The 21759-nt window shown below is 42.1% G+C and overlaps 1 protein-coding gene across 1 annotated transcript in view; it reads left to right on the top strand.

Moving 5' to 3' along the window:
• The first annotated feature begins 13431 nt into the window (after positions 1-13431).
• IGF2BP3 (insulin like growth factor 2 mRNA binding protein 3) overlaps positions 13432-21759 on the top strand; it is a 159762-nt gene continuing 151434 nt past the window's right edge. Inside the window, exons 1-2 of the mRNA XM_017526986.2 lie at positions 13432-14015; positions 15416-15476. Coding sequence (XP_017382475.1) covers positions 13841-14015; positions 15416-15476 — 236 coding nt within the window. The 5' untranslated portion in view covers positions 13432-13840. The remainder of the gene's footprint in view (positions 14016-15415; positions 15477-21759) is intronic.

Raw genomic sequence — 21759 nt, 5'->3', positions numbered from 1 at the left:
AGTTTTAGTAGAGACGGGGTTTCACCGTGTTGACCAGGATGGTCTCGATCTCTTGACCTCGTGATCCACCCGCCTCGGCCTCCCAAAGTGCTGTGTACTTTTTTTTTTTGAGCCGGAGTCTCACTCTGTCCTGCCTCAGCCTCCCGAGTAGCTGGGAATAGTGCCACCACACCTGGCAAATTTTTTTTGTATTTTTAGTTGAGACAGGGTTTCACTGTGTTGCCCAGGCTGGTGTTGAACTCCTGACCTCAGGCTACCCACCCGACTCAGCCTTCCAAAGTGCTGGGAGTACAGGGGTGAGCCACCACACCCGGATTATAACTGTTCATCTGGCTGGGTGCAGTGACTCACGCCTGTACTCCCAGCACTATGGGAGGCCGAGGTGGGCGGAACACCTGAGGCCAAGGAGCTCCGAACCAGTGTGGCCAATATGGTGAAACCCTGTTTCTACTAGAAATACAAACATTAGCTGGCCATGGTGGTGCTCGCCTGTAATCCCAGCTACTGGGGAGGGCGAGGCAGAGTTGCCTGAACCCAGGCGACAGAGGTTGCAGTGAGCCAAGATCTCCACTGCACTCCAGCCTGGGTGACAGAGCGAGGCTCCACCTCAAAAAAAAAAAAAAAAAAAAAAGAGATTTATCTGCAGTACCTTTTTTTCTCCTCTCTCTTTCAGAGCCATGCTATTCCTGTTATTTTTTGTTAGTTTTTCAAGTGCACCACTGTTAAAGCTATTTTGTAAGAAGGAGCAACTATATTGAAGTTCTTTAATTCTATGGAAAAATTCCACTTTCTTAAATAGTGCGCAAATGAACATTTCAACCCTGAAGGGGAAAAGTCCAAGCCAGTGATAGTCACTGTATCACAAATGAAAAACGTATAGCTCTTTTTCTCAAGCAGTTCTTACAGAGTATTTCAATAAACAATCAGAAATAGAAGTAAACAAGGCTGATGCAGTTGCTCACACCTGTAATCCTAGCACTTTGGGAGGCCGAGGCAGATTGATCACCTGAGGTCTGGAGTTTGAGACCAGCCTGGCCAACATGGTGAAACCCTGTCTCCAAAAAAAAAAAAAAAAAGAAAGAAAGAAAGAAATAGAAGTAAACACAGATATTTCAACTGAGCAATTGAAATTCTTCAAATCCAGTATATATGGCCTAAATCTAATGATATTTTGTTTACCTCTAGTTTGTTCTAAAATATCTACCAATTGCCCTCAAGAGGTTTCAGTTTTTTTTCTAAGTATATATAATTTATTTGTATAAAATTAAAATATCCAAATTGGTACATTCTTCAGAAATCTAAGGGAAACAGAAAACTAAGTTTAAAAATTAATACTAAACATTTATACTGATTGATCACCTGGTAATAAGACATCTGACTCAATTTTGAAATTCTGTCATTTTTGTTTTCATTTTCTTTCATGCTAAATTCTGTATTATAATTTATCCAAGTTTACATGAAGCACAAGAGTCTGAGTCTAACTGAAGGAAATCTCTTTTTTTTTTGAGATGGGAGTTTCACTCTTGTTGCCCAGGTTGGAGTGCAATGGCAAGATCTCGGCTCACTGCAACCTCCACCTCCCGGGTTCAAGCCATTCTCTTGCCTCAGCCTCCTGAGTACCTGGGATTACAGGAACGAGCCACTGCACCTGGCCAACAATACATTTTCATAACAGATGTCCTTTAGTTAGAATCAGACCCTTGTGCTTCATGTGAACTTAGATAAGAAATATCAAATAGTAATACACAGTTCCTCTACCCCCGGTATTTCCTTTTTTTTTTTTTTTTTTTATGGAGTCTTGCTCTGTAGCCTAGGCTGGAGGGCAGTGGTGCGATCTCGGCTCACTGTAACCTCTGCCTCCCATGTCCCGGTCCAAGCAATTCTCCTACCTCACCCTCCCAAGTAGCTCGGATCATAGGCACGAGCCACCACGCCCAGCTAATTTTTGTATTTTTTAGTAGAGGCAGGGTTTCACCATGTTGGCCAGTCTGATATTGAACTCCTGACCTTGTGATCCGCCAGCCTTGGCCTCCCACAGTGCTGGGATTACAGGCGTGAGCCACTGCCCTGGCCTTTTTTTCCTTTTTTTAAAATAAATTTTTAAAATTTAAGGATGCATGCTGCCTGTGAAGTCTCAGCCCCAGGAAGTCCTGATGACATGTGCCCTCTTTTTTTCCATTTTTTTTGAGACAGGGTCTTGTCTGTCACCCAGGCTGGAGTGCAGTGGCTCAATCTTGGCTCACTGATATAGCTGGGCATTGAATCAAGCTTTTGAGAGACAGGAGAGTGATCACAGGCTAAAGAAATCATCGGATTTCTTCCCTAGCAGCCTTTCACAATGAACTGATTTTACCTGTTTGCGACACGTTTAATGAGATCCTGACTGAAGTTAATGAGGTAAAGCAGGTGATTTTTCTAAAGGTCTCCTCCACCATCAAGACTTTCAACCTTAAGCTTTCAATAGCATGCAGAACCCCTGGTGAACATAATTGCAGGCATTTTATTTAAAAAGGTAATGATTTTGTGTCTGGGCAAACCTCACCTTGGGTCTGTTTTCTTGTCACCAAAAATAGGAAAAACACACTATTACTACTTCTCCCTTGAGTTGTTCTATGATGTCATTCAGTGATAAACACATCTTGGTCCTGCCATTGACCTTCCTTGGCCTCAATGGTAAAATGGGTATCTAAGTAGATCCCTAATAATCAGTCTAGCCTTCAAATAATAGAAACATCTTTATGAAACAAGTTCAACTGAAAGTCATGTAAAAGAGAATGTACGATCCGCTAGTTATTAAACAGAAAACAAAACAAAACAAAAAAAAAACACACCAAACTTCTTTATGCAAAGTATCCAAGAATTCGGATTATCTATAAAAAGGCCAGCTGTGGTGACTCACAACTGTAATCCCAGCACTTGGGAGGCTGAGGCAAGAGGATCGTTTATGAACAGGAGTTCAAGACCAGCCTGAGGAATATAGTGAGACACTGTCTCTATTAAAAAAAACAAAAACAAACACACAAAAGCATTAGCTGGGCATGGTGGTGCGTGCCTTGTAGTCCCAGCTGTTCAGGAGGCTGAGGTGGGAGGACTGATTAAGTAGTTCAAGGCTGCAATGAGCTGTGCTCATGTCACTGCACTCCAGCATGGGCTATGGAGGGAGGCTCTGTCTCAGAAACAAACAAAAGGGATAGATATTTTTTCTTCCCACTTTGAGTCTTCTAGTGCTAGGTTCTAACACACATTACCTTAATCCCTTTCTCTTTTCATTAAATAAAAAGTGCTAACAGCATACACTTCCGAAGATAAAATCTTAACTGCCAAAATTATATTTCAGAGAAATTGTAACTTACTATTTACTATAATGGATGTACTATTTACTATAGTGGATGTAACCAGAAGATAGCTTCCGGTTATGTGTTCTTTTCCTGTTACAAGTACTTTAAACACTCTGACTTCCCTTTATGCCAGAGTCTGATTTCTTGACTTAACATGCACTTTAGCCTGGGCTTTCGAAAACAAGGCTATATGTGCATATTTATATTAGTATGTCCATAGCAGGATTCAAAATCCAGAGTCTATCACTTCATTTTACACTGCAGAATCACTTTGATAATGCCAAAGTGGCAATTTTCTTCAAATATATTGTTTTCAAAATGAATGTTTGAATACCAAACCTCTAATCTGCTACATATTATATATACAGTCAAAATCCCCAGTGTCCTTAAATAACTTGTAAGATTATTTTTTAAAAATCAGTAAAACTTGTTTTATGAGCTTATGAATGCCACTGTCAGTTAGCTTGGAATCGGCTACATTCCAAGTTTTCATGTTAGAAAGAAAAAGTTAGAAAGAAAAGGACCAATATTTTAATCAACAGATATCTAATTTTTATAAAACAACTCTAATAGTCTTTAGTTTAACTCAAGTTTTTTGAATTTACTCAAAAGAAACATGGGAAAAAAACCTTTTAAAAAAAGTAATTGCATTTTATATAAAGTTACATTAAATGAAATAACAGATTTTCCCCATAATTAGTAATAACTGCATATTAGCAATACTTTGAAGTGTTTACTCTCTTACAGGTTTTAAACAATAGAGACTATAAGCTCAATCACTGGATTTGGTTTTAAGAAGATACTCTAAATTTTAGCTTAATCAAGAGTTCAATAAGCCTGATTATATTTACATTTTTTGTTGCTTATATATCCTCTCTGTGCTTCACTGTAATATATTTATTTCTATTAATTGCCACACCCAGAGAGGAATTCAGCTTATTACTATGTTAGCAGAACACTGCCATAGGTAAAGAAAGAAGAAAAATGTTTCACTTACTGTGTAACAAAGATAAACTGTTTTTGTTTTTTGTTTTTGTTTGTTTAAAGAGCAATGGGCATTCTTCATCCATTTAGAGGCTCAAAGTGTTAAAATGTTTGGTTATCCTAATACAATATGACTCCTCCTCACTTTGCAATGAAAGAATTTAAGGATATTTAATAAGCAAGGAAATAAATAAAGAATATCAGGAAGGGGCTATCATTTGATTGAAGGAACAGTCTTCATTTATAGCAACTTAAAACTTTGTTGGTTATTCCTGAAGCAACATTACAGTTTCATCTCAGCTCTCCTAACCCCCAGTAAAGACAGTAAATAGCAGGACCCAAACTTCACTTAAAATCTGAGTTTTCTCTCCATATTTAAGTTTCAAAGACCACTGTTGTTTTCACAACAAGAATAGACCAGTATCTATCTTTGGCTCTTTCTTTTATAGAGACATTTTCTCAAATAATACTGTTTATTTTGATTAATGTATCTATTATGGATAATGTACACAAATAGAACAATCCAACAGAAAGGATTTGTGATAACTTCATATTTTGAAGATAAATTTAACTTTTCAACATATGTAACCCATATTACTTCAACCAATTTTTAAACTGGTTACATTTATGTTTTAATAATGTTGATGGATATTTTATATGTATAATACTAACTACGTATATTTTAAATAGAAAACAAGTTATAGAAAGATATAAAATGGAAAACATTTGTATGACCTAAGTTCTAATGGTGATATACTAGTAGCATCATAATTTCAATTCAATTGTACTGTCAGTCTTACTCCCTAGCTTTAAAGACGTCATACTGAAGTATTCTGATGGTTAAGAAAACACTTTAAAAGTAGTGCTTGCCTTGCTTGTTTTAACCTGCAACCTCAGAATTTGAACACAAGTTCTATCTTGCTTTGCTCCTTCACAAATCTCTCTAAAGGGCTTCTCAGCAGAAATATGTGCATATACTCACGTGTCCAAGTGCACACACTGAGTGCATTCCATACCCGACAAAACTGCCCTCAAATGGAAGATGTGTTGTTGTTGTTGAGGGAACAGAGTAATGTTACCTTTAGCCCTATTGTCTATTTCACTGAATTAAAATAGCTACTGGACTTTTTTTTGGTTTATTAATATTTAAAACAAAATTCAATTTAATCTTTTCTAAAAAGTCATATTGACTTGGGATTAAAATAAAATTTGAATATATCACTATGGTTGCAGAAATAAGCACCAACAGTGTACTATACTATAATTTTGGATGTTTTTGTTTATTTTCTATTTGGCTTTTTATAGATGGTTATTTATTTAAATGAAAAGCAAAGATATCATTTGAATCTTGGTAGCAATATATATAAAAGCAAAGAAATTACCATCAGATATATGGTAACAGAGTCAAGGAAAAAAATTCTAGGCAATTTTGAACAAAGGAAAACAAAACATGGTAACATCATTCTTAACTTTCTAATAAAGTGTTCAGCAGATGACAGAAACAGTATCTATTTCTGTTATAACAAAACTGATTTTTTTTTTTGGCTTTTATGAGCTGTTACTTTGTTAGCATCTTTTTATGAATTAGATTTCTAATAGCTGGATTAGATTTAGACTACTTATAAAAAAAGGGACCATACACTTATTTCAGTTTAATGCTCGATAAAAAAACAGTATGTTTCATATTTATGTTAAATTGTACACATTTTTAAAAGTATTCAAATCTTACAGATAAGATTTGGTTACTTTTAAATTATTCTTCAAGTTTTGGAAAGTGCTAGGAAAAAGACTGTATGTTACAAATAAGATATGAATAGTTTACCTTACAAAAAAAAATAATTAAAAAAAAACAAAAATTGCTTCAATGATTGACACAAGATCCCCCACCAAAACAAAATCAATCAAGAATTGGAAATTATCAATCAGGTTCAATTACTGATATTAAATTAAAGCTCAGTTCAAACAAAGTTTTGCCTTTAATAAGGCACCAGTATTGTCAAATTAAAAATAACTGATCAACAAATGTAACTCAGTTGAGAAAGTGCAACAAAAATACCATCTCTCTCTCTCTCTCTGTATATTCTTAATCCCCAGTGTGACAGTACTAACAATCACACTGGGGATTAAGAATATACACAGATTAAGAATATACATGTATTTATATTCAAACAATCCTCTATTTAAAAAAAGTCAATGTTTCAACAGAGGTATGTTAGGCATGAATTTCAGGACAAATTTTTTGTCGTATAGATTTTGAGAAAGATGATTAAGTTTTGTTTTTCTCTACTATATCTTATGCTCTCAGATTCTTTATAAACTTCAGCTAAGATGTTTGGAAACAGAAACAAAAAACAAAAACCCCTCACTTAGCCTGCTGTTTCCTACTTCAAAGCTGGGATCACCATGCTAGAGAGCAGTTTAGGACCAAAATGTGAACTAAAATCAAGAAGGAATGAATTTTAACTAGTCCAAATGGAAATGGTAATGATCCACCATCATCTTGCAAGTAAGAAATTGTAAAATTTATTCTGCCTTAGTACATCTAAAAATTAACTTTACATTTATAGATAGCATGAGGCATTCATCAATTTACCTTAAAGATTGCCTAGAAAGAGTTAATTTGTATATACATATGTCATGAGATCTGTTGTTTTATTAAAGGAACTTTAATTCCTGAGATTTTTGGAATGAGTTTCTGGAATAGAAATGGTCAAGAAAACAAAGGGTCCAAATATGAACACAGTAACCCAGCATGTGTCTTTTAAACGTAGATGTTAGAGAGTGCTGAAAACTAGCTATAACCTCAGCATGTGCTTTGTTTTCAGATTATTTTAGTGGGGAGAGTAGGTTCTTACTGTTCTTTCCAGTGGATTTCATGCATGGATTACTTTCCCATTTTACACTATTAGTTAATACATTCTCTTTCTGCCCAATTCCTTCCACCCTGAGTAAGGAAACCTGCAGGATAAATGAGTTGCAACCAAGAAATAAGATTAAATACCCAAATCTTTCCAGTTTCCCCAGACCCCTCCCCCTATAAACAAATGCCTGCCCTCTGTTTTCTGTGGCTGGTCTGCAAATACTATGTACACACTAATCACCAGAGAGTCTTCACTGAAGATCTCATACTCCCCAATCCCATCTAGAAGAATGAGTATTTTGAAGTTTTCACCTAAGTGAAGTAGTATTGATACAGGATGTAATTCCAATAAAAGGACATGCTTATTTACTACTTTAAGAACTATGCATAAAGTTTACCAGATAAAAATTCCAATTCTTGACCTAGTAGTTGAAATTAAAAAAATATATATAAACTTATGTTTTTTGTTTTTTAAAAATATTGATTTTTAACACATTTTGATTTTGAGAAATCATTAAAAAAAATCCCAGGTTTTAGAGTTTTGGCTTGTCTAGATTAATTTTGACTTTTTTTTTTTTTTTTTTACAATTACAAGTTTCTCTTATAAATTCCTCAACAGTTTTCTACTGTTTCATTTCTAAACTATATAAGACTATTGAATATATAAATCCCAACCTAGAATCATTTCACAGATAATAAAATCTTCACAGTTTAAATTTCTCAGGTGACAAATAATTATCTAAATTATTAACTATAATCTTTAGCATACTACAAATTTAGTCTTTAAGTTTTAATTAATTTTTTCAACTCAAAATAAATGATTTCTAAGTTCTTCTAATGTTTCTGATGAATAATTTTACATGACAAGTTCAAAAATACCATCAACCACATTAGTGAAACGTAGTTGAATTATACAAAAGTAAATAAAATGTTTAATGATTACTTCTGTTTTAAAGCAGTTTTTCTTTACTAACCAATTCAGTTTTTAAAATTTGTTTTAAAATTTTGGTACATGGAAATTTATGCTACTTTAGTTTTTAGAGAATAACACAGAACTTAATAATTTTTCAAAAGCACACAAGATGTAAGTAACATCACAATAACTAAGAGTAAACAATACAGAGAAAATCTTTGAACTCCCTGATTTAAACCAATTCTCCCAAAGTTTTAAATATTTACTGAAGAATGATCATTTTCCGTTTTTAACCAAATCGAGTATTTTGTCAAGACAAAAAATGAACAATTAATTTATCTGCAAACAATTTCTATTCCTGATACATTTCATTTTTTCCCAGATAATGAAAGGTTGGTAAAATCTGTTATGAAATTAGATATAACAAACAAATTATACTTCCTTCTTTTTTTGTCATGACCAGAGCTCTGATCTGTATTTTTGATAAGACAAACAGCAATTTATTTATATAATTACAAACTCACCAAAGAGACCAGTATCTAGAATACACCACTATGGCTGTTTACCTTTTCAGTTAATCAAATTAAATATGATTATTTCGTTTGTTTTGTGCTTTCCCAAGTCAAATTCATATTTATTTTTTCTCACCGTCTCCACCAAACGTCAGTAAAATTAGAACATTTCAGCTACAGAAATCGTTAATCCTTGAAGGTCGGTCTCAGCTTCAATGGTCTTAGGGCAGCTTCAACGAAAACGTGGTCTCGGCATAGTTGATTTTACCCGGAATTTTTCGTTTGCTTTTTTTTGGAGGGGTTGTTTGATTTTGCTTAAAACAACAACCCTGTGGACCACAAAGGGGGTTACGAAGGCAGGGGGCAGAGCTAGTCGATTTCTCTAGAAGCCCAGCAAAGTTCAGGTACCTAAGAATATATTTGGTTGTAGTTGTTTTAAATAAAATAAAGACGTATAAATTCTAAGATGTTGGAAATGGGCAGGGAAACGAAGATGTGACTCCAGCTGCTGAGCATGGCGCAAATCCAGAACCTCCGGGCGCTGGACGTTGGGGGAAGGGAGGGGACCGTGCGGGCACCATGCGGTCAGCTCAAGGGGCGGGCTCCACCCGCGGACGCAGAACTGCTTTCCACCCTTCCTCAGCGTTACCTCCCTTTTCACTCCTGGGGGGTTGGGGCTGGGGGCGAGCAGTTAAAGGGCAGGAAAAACGAGAGCGAGCAGAGGGGAACACAGTTCCACCCCTCAACCTCAACAAAACCAGCGAGGGAGCAAAGGGTTATTTTCGCGCCACAAAAGATGGAAATCCAGGGGCGGCTTCTGGGCCAATGAATGGAAACCAGCAAACCGCTCCGGCGGAGGCGGCCGACGGCGATAGGCTCTCCCGGTCCGCCAATCGGGAGCGAGGAGAAGCCCCCGCCTGCAGCAGGGGCGGTGTCTCTCTCGACGCCGGTTGCTCAACTTGGACTCGGCAAGCCGGCCACGGGAAGCGCGGGAGCCCCGCCTTGCAGCCGCTTTTGCGCGCCAGTCTCGCGGCCCGCCCCGAGCAGACCCGCAGGGTTCGGCGAGGGATTCTCCTTCACCATGGGTACCGAGCATCCCCGCGCCCCACGGAACCCCGCGCGCACATACGTAGCTGAGGCCGGAGGTGCGGGAGGGTCGCCAAACCCACGCTGCCGGTGCGTCCCCGCCTGGCGGGCGGACTCAGGTGGGGTCGCGCGGCGAGAGCCCCAACCTCACGGCTCCGCGCAGACGGACGTAGCCCTAGGAGGAGGCAGGAGCCCGCGGTTCCGCGGCAGGCCCCGGGGAAGGGCAGGCCAGTGGTCCAGGCTCTCCGAGGCGAGCCGACGGCGGACGAAAGACCCTCCCCAGTGGGAGCTGTGAGGATCCCGCCCTCTTTCTCTGGGCAGAGCTAGAGGAAAAAGGAAACAACCCCATCTTCTCCTCTCCCGGGGCACCATTTTTCTTTATTTTAAACAATAAAATATAGGCAGGTAGCTTCCAGAGAGAGGGCAGATCCATGTTACCACTTATTACGCCTCCGGTTTAAACAGATCAGAGTCCAGGAGCGCCATTGAAAAGCGCAAGAGCGTGTTAAAGCACCTCCGAAGAGGCCCAGGCGACGCGCGGGGCATTGTGTGCCCAGTTGCGTGAGGGGTTTCGGCTTGAGACTCCGGGCTGGTCCCAAGCCGGGTGTGAGGGGTGGCAGCAGAAACGCCCCTTCCCCCCATCTGCCCGCTCAGCCTTTACCCCTGACATGTGGGTACAGCAAAGGTAACTGGCCTTCTAAACATAGTTTTTCTCCTTTAGTGTTACACTGACCCAGAAGAAGCATTTGTACAGTCCTCAGTTCAGCAGATAAGGAGGAGATGCAGCTGTCCAAAGACTAAACAGACTGCATGCAATTGGAAAGATTCAGCTGCATCCCAGAACACATAGAATGGTGGTAGTTCTTTCTTCGTGGAGTTCACATTAATTAGGAGCAACGATTGCTTCAGGAAGAAGCTGAAGTAGCCTATAACCAGTTAATTTGTGTGAGATTCATAAAAAAACTGGAAGTTAAGTTGATTTTATATTAATTCTTGAAAATTCCTGAAAGGTATCTTTGTACTTGAAGTGCTAGTGCAACACAACTATCCAAAATCTTTTGACTGAGCCCTTAAATGCTTGGAAGACTGGAAATGGAGGGGGCTGTATCCACCTCCTTCTTTTGATGTCTGAGCTTGTATTACTTATGTTTTTAAGGTCCTAGATGGACTATCCAGTTTGTTAAAATAATACACAGATTAGGGTCACAGGAGTCCCAGTAACATATTTCATCAAAACACACACTTGTTTTACTTTCCAGCTGTTAGATTTGTTTGATAGTGCATAGACTAGTATTGATAGAAAATAAACAATTTATTCCATGCTTTAGAAGTAGATATTTCCTTAGGTCTCAGTTTTAATAACAGCAAATACAGTCAACCCAGAAGCCATGGTTCAACTGACTTTGGAAGCAAGCTGAACACTCAAAATTTGTTCTTATGAAAAACTACTAAAAGTGTTAAATGATCAACAGGTTGTAAAATTTACAGTGGTTTTGAGAAGTGCAAATATTACTAAATGAATGAAGAACACTTCTTCAAATGGCTTTTGATCTACAACAGGTACATTTAAAATAAATCCGTAGTTTTTGATGTTTACATTTTGCATACCACAGAAGCCAAAAGAATACACAGCTTTCCATTTTTAGAACTAAAATTCTCTTTTAAAAAATGAAAAAAAATAGCTCTTTTAAAGTTAAACGTAACCATAAACTTAAAGAGAAATTTTACCAAAACATTCTTTCAAGGCTGAGCTCTTAATACAGTTCCAAATACTGTAAGAAAAAAACACATCTGTCCCCTATTTTATAAAGTAACATTTCATTAAATTAAACGTGAATGAAATTATTGTGAAAATGTGTTTACATTTAAAATGTTGGATTCGCTTAGCAGGAAAGAAAAACCTGTAAGAAAAAACAGTTGCATTTAAAATGGATGATCTGACACCTTCCGGTTCCTTTCACAAAATTACAAAGTAAGTTCCCTTTAAAAGTCAAAATGTAAATACTCTTTATATCATGCAATAATTCCCATGTTTAAATAATCTCCCATTTATCTTTTAAGTGAAAAATATACATTTTAAAATGCTAAGAACGGTTTTGACAGAGAAGCGAGCTTATATCATTTCATTGCCGAGGATGTTTCTAGTGTAAATCACAATATTTCCTCTATTCAGGATACCTTTTTTCTACCAGTAAGAGAACCAAGTCATTAAAGATTCTTGCCTATATTCTCATGTCATATAGAATTTCTTTCACTTAAAAAAATCAGAATTTTGTATCTTTTCCATAGAATACCTGTTAAAAATATACCTGTTAAAAACACACAAGTATCTAGTGCAAATGAAGACTTTTGACTGGAGTACAAAATCTATTAAACACCACTTGGAGATTTCCACAAGAACCCCAGCACTGCCTTCGTTTCCGTATTGCTCGTCTCCAGTTCACATTTTGTTGGCCCACAAAGGCTCCACCGGGCCGAGATCCTCCCCCTACAGCCACCATTGTACTCAGAGAAAATTATGAATGGCTCTCATGGTCAAATGCAACAGAAAAGAGGCAGAAAGAAACTCGAACAATTTTTCAAATGCGAATACAACCTAGAGGTAACGCAGGGCCGTTTTCCAGTTGAAGTCTCAAGTTCTCCAACTAAAATTACTTAAATAAAAGTACCAGCCTACTCCACTCCTCCCCCTTTAAAAACTACAGGAAGGGAGGGTTTCCCTTTAAGTACCGACTTTTCCCACTTTGACTTCTCTCCTCCAGCGGCCCAGGCTCCCGACGACCCCAGCCCCTAGCCAGAAACCTCCGCCCCGGCACTCCCCTCCCCCACCAGTGGCCAAGCCCGCCCCCGGCCTCATTTATCCTGGAGCTTTTTCTGAATCGCGCAACCAATGGCAAACGCGAAGCCGAGAGCCACCGCGAGCGCAGGCGGAGGCGGAGGAGGTGTCGCCCAGACACCCGCCCAGGACGCTGCGGGCTCCCATCCCCCACCGCCCCGGGCCTGGGCCGCCCACCATTCGCGCGGTGCCCGGGGCCCGAGAAGAGCGCACAGGGTGGGGCGCGTCGCCCTCCTATCCTGCCCCCACTCCCTTCCCCCCTCACCCACTCCCTCACCCCTCCTCACAGCGTTTCCGTCCCTGCCTGCCGTAGAAACGTGCCTGCGGCTTTGCTGGGGTTACACTTCTAATGTCATTAAAGCCACCAGGCGAGTTCGGGATTGTGACTCTGGTTTTGTTGTTAATTACCTATTTTGAAAAATCGAATGATTAAAACTACGGTAACTAGAGCTAAGGAATTGCCTAGTTAGTACCTCTGCCCATTTCCTTATTAAAAAAAACAAACAAACCAATATTCCAGCCCTCCCTCCCAGGATCCGCCCAGACCAGATAACCCTTTCTAAACTCGAGTTGTGACCGTCAGCGCCCCGCGCCGCGGTCCCGTCGGTGCCGACTGCGGTTCCTTTAGCATTTTCCCTTTTTCTCTTCCCCCTTCTCTGGGTCCGTCTCCCAATCTCGTTTCCCCTCCCCCTCTTCCTCTAGCTCGCTTTTTTTTTTTTTCTCCGAAACCCACTCTAATTGAGGCGCTGGGATTCCTCACGTGAGACGTTGATTTGTAGTTTGAACACGTGGCTCATTCAAAAAGCCGGACACTCCGAGCGGATTTTTTCCGCCTCCTGCGCCTTCCTCCCTCCTCCTCCTCCTCCTCCTCCTCTCCCCTCCCTCCTGCCAGTCACCCTTCTGGGTTTTTTATGGGGAGGCGGTGCCTGCCTCACGTAGTGTGATATTTTCACAGTCCGCTGGCCGAAGCCAAAGGGGTTGGGGAGGAAGAGACAAAAAGTAGTTTTTTCCCCTCCTCCTCCTCCTCCTTTCTCTTGCTAATCCCGCCTCCTTCTCAGACTTCGGAAGACTGGTTGATGCGTTTCGGTTGTAGCTAGGCTTTTTCTTTTCTTTCTCTTTTAAAACATATCTAGATAAGGACAAACAAGAAGCCTCGGATGTGATTTTTCGCTCCTCGTTCTTTACTTCGTTCTTACTGTGTTTGTATATTTTAAAGGCGAGAAGACGAGGGGAACAAAACCAGCTGGATCCATCCATCACCGTGGGTGGTTTTAATTTTTCGTTAATTTTTTTAAACAGCCACTCTTCACAATGAACAAACTGTATATCGGAAACCTCAGCGAGAACGCCGCCCCCTCGGACCTAGAAAGTATCTTCAAGGACGCCAAGATCCCGGTGTCGGGACCCTTCCTGGTGAAGACGGGCTACGCGTTCGTGGACTGCCCAGACGAGAGCTGGGCCCTCAAGGCCATCGAGGCGCTTTCAGGTGGGCCCGGGCCTGGCCTCACCCGGGCTCCCGCTCCAGCCCTGCACCGCTCGCCGGGACCCACCGGGGTGGCTCCGCAGGCCCCAGGCCCGGCTAGCTGAGGGGCCGGGGTTGAGGCCCGAGCGCCCACACCCACGCGCGTGGGGGCCGGGGCTCTCCTCAGCTTCAGTTCTCACTCCAGCCCGCGGCTCTGCTCCTCCGGCCGGGGTTTGCTGGGTGAGGGCGGACGCGCTGTCAAGAAAGCCCCGGCGCTGGCTAAGGGGGGCGCAGGGCGGGGGGAGGCGCGCTCCCCCAGCGCCCCGCCCGGGCCCAGGCGCGTGCTCCAGGCCGAGGCAGGCTGGGCCTCGGGGGCCGAGCTAGAATGCCCGCCTGTGTCTCGTTCCTTCCGGCTTTCCTTGGTCGTTATTTACGGCGCTGTCTGTGCTGCGCCCCCAAACCCCGGCCGTGGAGAACGGAAAGTGGCCTCGACCCTGATGCCGAATGAGACCAAGGGGCTGGTGCCTCGCACAGGCGGCCCCGCGCTTCCTCCCCACCCTGCGGGAGGAGAGCGAGTGCGCCCGGTTTCCCTGATCCACCTCCCCCGGTTCGACGAGTGAGAGGGGCAGGTGGGCGGGGGCGGCTGGTCGCCTGGGAGGGAGTTGCCGCCACGCACCGGGGAGCCCGCCGCTCTCCGGGCCCTGACGCGGGGCTGCGGCCTCCGGGTATGGCTCCGCCAGGGCGAGGGACGGTGCCGGGCGGGGCAGGACGCCCAGTGGGAAGGCTGCGTTGGGGTCCCCTTGGGAGCCCCGTGCCTTTCGGCTTCCCTTTTAATCAACTCAGACGCGGTGCGGGCGCCTCGCCGTCCTTCGCGCCTGGTTCAGCCTGTGCCGAGCTGTGCCTCTGCCAGTTCTCCGGTTCTCGGTCTCCCCTGCCGTCCCCGACCCTTTCCCGCCACTCCCTGTCCTCCCCAAGCCCACTGCCGAGTGTCCCGGCGGGCCTGCGCTGAAGTAGAGGGCAGGGCCAGGGGGCCCTCCTCTGAAAAAAGCTAGGGGAGCCCCCTGCCCCGAGTCTGTCCCGTGGAGAGTGTCCAGGGCAGTGAGAGGATGGGCCGCATTTCATCTGCGGGCCTCGTGGGGTTGGTGGTGGCCCCCAGGTGTGGGTCGGGGAAGCTTGGGGACTGCACTGATCCTCAAGTAGTGGGCCTGCCAATGGACCCTTCTCCCCAACCATCTGCGAGTTAAAAACCCACACCGCCCGAGGGGGTCGGCTTCTCCCTCCGCCTGGAGCGGCGTCCGGGCCTCGGGGGACCCTTCGGGGATCTCAGGAGGCCATTTGTGTCGCCGCTTAGGCTGTGCGGGTCTTTCGGGCGGGGAGAGCCGCTGAACCCGGCCGACCGTCTCTCACTTCTTGTGTGTCCGCAGGTAAAATAGAACTGCACGGGAAACCCATAGAAGTTGAGCACTCGGTCCCAAAAAGGCAAAGGTGAGCTGCTACTTGTTTCCCCCGATTTTGTTCTCGCTCCGTTAATGGGTGGAGAGACTCAACTGAGAACCTCTTGTCCTGTAGTGCTTACCCGGTTGCGATGTGGCATGGTGTTCTGGTCTTTTCCCCTTGCTTTTAAGTTTTTGGCGGGGGTGTGTGTTGATGATGCTTGTTGGGAATTGAAAACTTGTCTGTGGTCTCTGCCGCAGAATTATGGTTACTGGTTATAAAATGTCTTGGAAGCTCACAGCTGAATGTCCTCTGTCAGAGCGGGTCAGATTGCTCCAACGGGAAATGGGTCCCAACAGGGAGCTTGGGGCGGGGGGCCTGCAGGGCTTGGGAGGCAGCGGGTGATCCCCCACCACTCCAGGAGCAAGAGAGGTGAAAACAGCTGCGGACACGCGGGGGGCGCGCCTTGCCTTCTCTGTCCGGGGTTGGGAGGCAGTGGGCGCGGCCGACTGGAGAGGAATGTGCCTTTGCCCTGTGAGCTCGCCAGGGGTATCGGAACGCGTGCATGAACGCTGGGGCCTCTCCAGCCCAGAAGTGCCTTTGAGTTACTCCAAAGTTCTACAGATTCCTGCAATCAGCGCCTTTGTCTCCCGCTTTCCACCCTCCTCCCCTTGGGTACGTTTTTGCTTACAAACAACCACCAAGAGATAGTGAAGCCAGGAAGATTTGTGCTTTTTTTTTTTTGGTTGTGTTTTGTTTTTTGGTTTTAAGGAGCGGAGAGTTTAATAGGCAAGAAAGAACTGGGAAGGCCGAAGGAAGAAGCTTCCCCGTACAGAGACAGAGGGAGGAGGGGCTCCAAAGCCGAAAGAGGAGACCCTCGATTTGTACTTCTTAAGAAGGGCGATTTCGTGTCTCCGAGATCGTGTGTGTAGTATGTCACTTTACAGAATGTTTGCAGACCGTTTTAGCCTCTGAAGCATTTTGGAGACATGGCTCTCTCGTTTTTTGTTTTTCTTATTAAGCCTTATGGAGCAGTGGAGACTCCTTTCCTTTCGCTAGAGCAGGCCAGATTCCAGCTCTGTTTTTTTTTTTTTTTTTTTTTTCCTTCAGCCAACTCGCACCATAGGTTCCGGCTCTGACTCCAATTGGAAAGGCACTGCTCTCTCCCAGTGGAACCTGAGTGGGCCTCTAAGCCTTTCTGGGTTTTGCAAGGTGGGGTTAGGATTTCTGCCTCCCCTTCCCCATCCCCCTCACTCCCAACGTAAACCAAACAATAAGCTGAAAGTTAATTTAAACCAGGGCTGCGTGTATCTGGTTAGGTATTGGTGAGTGTGTGTGTAGTAGAGAGCAGGAGGGGTTTGCTGTGCATTTCTCTGGTGCTGTGCTCCACAAAATATCACCTACATGCCTGTGTAGATTTCAGCTCTCTTCCAGGTAAAGCATTTTCGCCAATCTTGTTTTTAAGGATGGGTTGGTTTGGATTTTTCTTGTTCTCATACTTAAATTTCATTAGGATAATTGAAAGGGATTCTAGTGACCAGATTTAGTTCTAGTTGGGAATTTTGGTAGGGGTCAAATTATTATTTCCATATAAATTGAGCTTAGTTTAACAAAAATTGAGGGAGCAGTCATGCCACCTATAAAGAAGCTTAAAGGCATAGCCTGAATTGGTTAGGGGAAAAAAAAGCATATTTTGCAAATTCTAATGGCTATTATGTTTGGCTAGTAGGTCTTAATTTTGTTAAAATGTTGAATAAATAAAGCAAATGGTTGTGCCTTAAGGACTGGCATTTTAACAGAGTTTCTGAATTTAAAAATTAAATGTTTTGGATTTTTACAGTTCATTAAGCTACATCTAAGTACAGATTACTGTGCCTTACCCTGCTGCTTTTCCTTTGCTAACTGATGGGAGCTTCTCCCCAGGTGTAGGCGATTAATTTAAAAACATTACCTGGTAACAACTGACTGTTTTATTCTTAAAGGCTGTTGCTCAGTCCAAAAACATATGTATACTTAGTTACTTGCTACTTCATAATAAACAGGAGTTCTTTAGGAAAGCACATAAGGTAAGATGTCACCAGTGACAGCAAGTATATGTCAACGAATCTTCAGTTTATTAACAATGTAGCTTAAATTTTCAAGCTCATTTTTCACTAGCATTAAAATGCTCAGGATTTTAAATGATACAGTACTATCTTACTACCAAAGTAAACAAGGATGAGAACATTGAAGATTTTTTTTTAACTGATTTGAGAGAACAGTCATGTCCCTTGCTTGTGTTGAAATGTCTTAAAAAGTAGAGCCTTTGGCTGGGTGTAGTGGCTCATGCCTGTAATCCCAGCACTTTGGGAGGTCGAGGTGGGTGGATCGCCTGAGGTCAGGAGTTCAAGACCAGCCTGGCCAACATGGTGAAACCCTGTCTCTACTAAAAATACAAAAATTAGCTGGATGTAGTGGCACATACCTGTAATCCCAGCTACTTGGGATGCTGAGGCTGGAGAATTGTTTGAACCCAGGAGGCTGAGGCACTTTATTCCAGCCTGAGCAAGAATGAAACTCCTCCCCACCAAAAAAACAAAACCAAAAAAAGGAGCCTTTTTTTCTTTGCTCCTGGAAATCTATAATATAATTATTTTAATTTACCCGTGGAGCTGTGATGTAGTTTCCCTTACCTGGACTGTTCCACCATTTTCATAGGCTCTGGAAGTAGGCAGAGAAGACATCAGGGTGACTACATGCCCAGCACCTATGGGAAGGTCAAGAGGTGATATTGATTAATGGGGATTGCTCTTAATAGTTGAATGCCACAAACCAATCCTTGCCAAGAAAGCCTGCTGGACTTTAGGGTGGAGTTCTTTCTGCTTAGCAGTCATTACATTCCATCCTATCATCCTGTGGGCATCTGAGGCAGGCACACCCACCTGTGCAGCAGTGACCTTTATACTTTCTATACAAGGCATGTCAGGAACCTGGTGCTGGAGAATGCACACTGAGATGGATGAATGGGCTTGCACTGACTAAACAGGGGAGCAGGCCCAGGAGGGGTGGTTGGATGCTTGTCAGGCTGGCCTAGCTTTGACTTCCAGTGGAGCTGGGCGGGGACCCTTTCAGGAAGGAATAAGGTTGAATTTTGTTCAGACCAAGTTTAGCTCCCAATTACTGAGGTCTCAAGGGAATGTGGAAGGAATGTGGCTTTTCTGCATTCAGATACCCCTCAGTTGGGGAAGATTATATAGCAGTCACTTTACAGACATTGAGGTCTCCTGCATCTGGATTAAAGAGAAGATTGCATTGTATATCTGTGATAGCGTTGTACTTTGTATTCTAAATACAAAAGATATAGAACATGAAGACTTTGACTCCGAAGTAAGGGCTCGACTTTCTTTCCTCCACCTTGGAGCTAAGGGCGGGTGTGGAAAATAGTACTTGGAAATGTTGCAGCTGAGTTTGGTTGGAAGAGCTGCTGGTATCCTGTTGGGCCTTGTTTGTGCCCCTATGTGATTATGTAAATAGCACTGATATCCTTTTTTGTTATGTTGTGGGCCGTTGGGCATGGGAGAGGAAAGAGGAAAATTGCTGACACTGGGGAAACTGAGAGGATGGTGGTTTTAGTTCAATTTCTATGACTTTTAAAAATTATGAAAATAGTGTTTCATATGTTCAGTTTTTTAGAACCTAACCTTTTTGTTGTTGCTGCTGCCTTCTATGTGATGAAGAACCTAAGAATATTTTTACTGAACTTCCTCATGATTTAGCTGTTGGCATTGTTTAGGATTATGTGTAGCAAAAAATATATTTGAATAAAGAAAAACAGGACACATTGTAGTTAATATTTTTCTGGGTAGGATCCTTTATTTTTTTCTTCATTTTATGGTAGGATCTTTTTTTTTTTTTTTTTTTATATGGAGTCTTACTTTGTCATCCAGGTTGAAAGCAGTGGCACGATCTCAGGCTCGCTACAACCTCTGCCTCCCAGGTTCAAGTGATCCTCCTGCCTCAGCCCCCTTTGTAGCTGTGACTACAGGCACAAACCACCATGCCTAGCTAATTTAGGGTAGGATTTTAAAAAACATACTGTTGTGCCTAAGCTCAAATGTCCTTTTTGTTTCCTTAAAGAAAATAGTGATGGTTGCCCAACACTATGAATGTATTTTAATACCACTGAATTGTACTCTTAAAAATGATTTAGATGGTAAATTTTATGTGTATTTACTAAAACTGGGGGAAAATGAAAAAAAGTGAAGAACTTATATCCATATTAGTCTGGTGTTTAACATGTAAATTGGATAGAACTTGTAAAAGTGATTGGGGGTTTTAAATGTATTTAAGTGCTATTTAAAAGCTAGTGTTGCATTTTAAATGTATTTTAGTTTAAGTGGCTATTTAAAAGCTAGTGTTGTATTTTAATAGGTGTTAAGAAGAGAATAGGCTAGTGTCTTGACCAGCGACATGCCCATTAGCCAGGGCACAAGACCCTTCAGTGCTGCCTCCTACTTCAAAGTCTTAGGACAACAAAAGCTGTTTTTAATGCTACATTTAGACACAGGTGTGAATAGCAGTGCTACTCCTTCCTCATCAGTGTGTGGTTCAGGTGAATCTTGTGCTTCGGGAAAGTTTCTCACACATGCAGAGACTTGAGGTTCTGAATGTTAGGAAACTTTCTTGGCTGGTTAAAGAATTATAAGCTGGGTTATCTTTGGAGTGCTTAGTTTAAGATAAATGTGGGATTGCCTAAGTGGTTGTAGCTGAAACAATTTTTTTACTAATTTCTTATTTTCTCAAAACAAATGGAGAGAGTTTGAAAGATTTCGAACTTTGGCTTTAATAAGAGTTTAAAAAAATTAGATGAATGTTGATAAGTAGCTTCTACTGTGTGGCTGTCCGCAGTAACCCTGAGGACGATGTTATGGAAACATGACATGTGCCTGGAGCCAGCGGAAATTGAGAATCTTGGCTTCTGTATCTGGCTTTCTTTTTGATTTGTGTGATCAGTTACATTGTCTGTTCAGGCTAAATGCCATTATGATAAACTACAAGGGGCATACAGTATTTTGTTCTGAGGTTTTGCCATTGTGCTCAAAATAAATTATCAGCTAAAGCTTAAAAATATCTTTTGGAATTACAGAGATCTGGGGTTTTTCCTGTAAAAAGTTTGACTTAAATTTTTTTTCTGTTGTTTTTGCCTGTGTACCTCTTTCGTGCAGTCAGCCAGAGGGAAATGATCTTTGCCATGCTTTGAAACTCTTACGAGCCACACCACTTCAGTTAATAAGTGGTTATAGGATTGGGATTTTATATTAAAGTGAAGCTGTTGAATTACCTTCATGTATTTGAAGTGACTCCATTATAGTTGTCTTTAGCAGCATGCAGGCAGCAACTTTTCTAGCAATAACTAATTTTTGGAAGGTATGAGTTATCCATTCAGTAACTCTGGCGGTTGGTTTGGTCTGGGAGGAAGGACAGGCGGAAAGACAAGATGGTTAGCTGTGCTATTCTTAACTGAGTTTCCTTTATTGACTGTTGCCTCTGATTCAGGCTTCCATAGTCATAAGACAGGAGGTGGCAGTGTGGTAGCAATGACCAAAGGGTGGGATTGGCGTTCTCAGTTAAGATCTCTGCCCCATAAATCTGATATTACAAATTGGCTTGGACTGCCAGGATTTTGCTTGAAGGCTGGTGCAAGCATGCATGGTTTTGAGTGTTCCATTAAAATGAACGGTGTAATTTATCATGGTCTGAAATTGCTGTTTGGCAAGTAATCAGGATTGGTAAATAAACACAGTCATATATATTAACGTATTATGTGAATTTTATTGCCCTGAAGGGAAATTCATAGTACATAAACAATAGATATTTTAGAGAATTATCTTGAGACCATTTAACCTGATTAGGAAATAAAGTTGTTGTAGAAGTATTCTTAGAGGAATCTAGTAGAACTATAAGCTGATAGGGGCCTAAGTCTTTAGAGTGTCTGATCTTATTGCATTATGAGTTGTTTAGGGAGCTGATTCTGTTGTGGTCATGGTATATCAGTTATCTATTGCTGCGTCACAAACCACCCCAAAACTTAGTGACTCAAACAACTTATTCTTTCTCATCATTATATGTCTGTTAGGTGGTTGTTTCTGATTTACATGTGTCACTCGGGTCTGTTACTAAACTGGGTTAAAAGGACCAGGGAAGCTTTGCTGATATAACTGCCTGTCCTTGTAACCTTTCTTCAAATGGTATCTTATTGTTCAGAAGAAGCTGGCGTGTTTCTTCGTGATAGTTGACTGATTTTACCCTAAGTGAATGTGGGAGCTGCTAGTCTTCTTTTTTTTTTTTTTTTTTT

This window comes from Cebus imitator, unplaced genomic scaffold (assembly GCF_001604975.1).
Source record: "Cebus imitator isolate Cc_AM_T3 unplaced genomic scaffold, Cebus_imitator-1.0 Scaffold45, whole genome shotgun sequence".
NCBI lineage: Eukaryota > Metazoa > Chordata > Mammalia > Primates > Cebidae > Cebus > Cebus imitator.
Note: the sequence above shows the minus strand (reverse complement) of the source record. Positions and strands in the feature narration are given on the sequence as shown.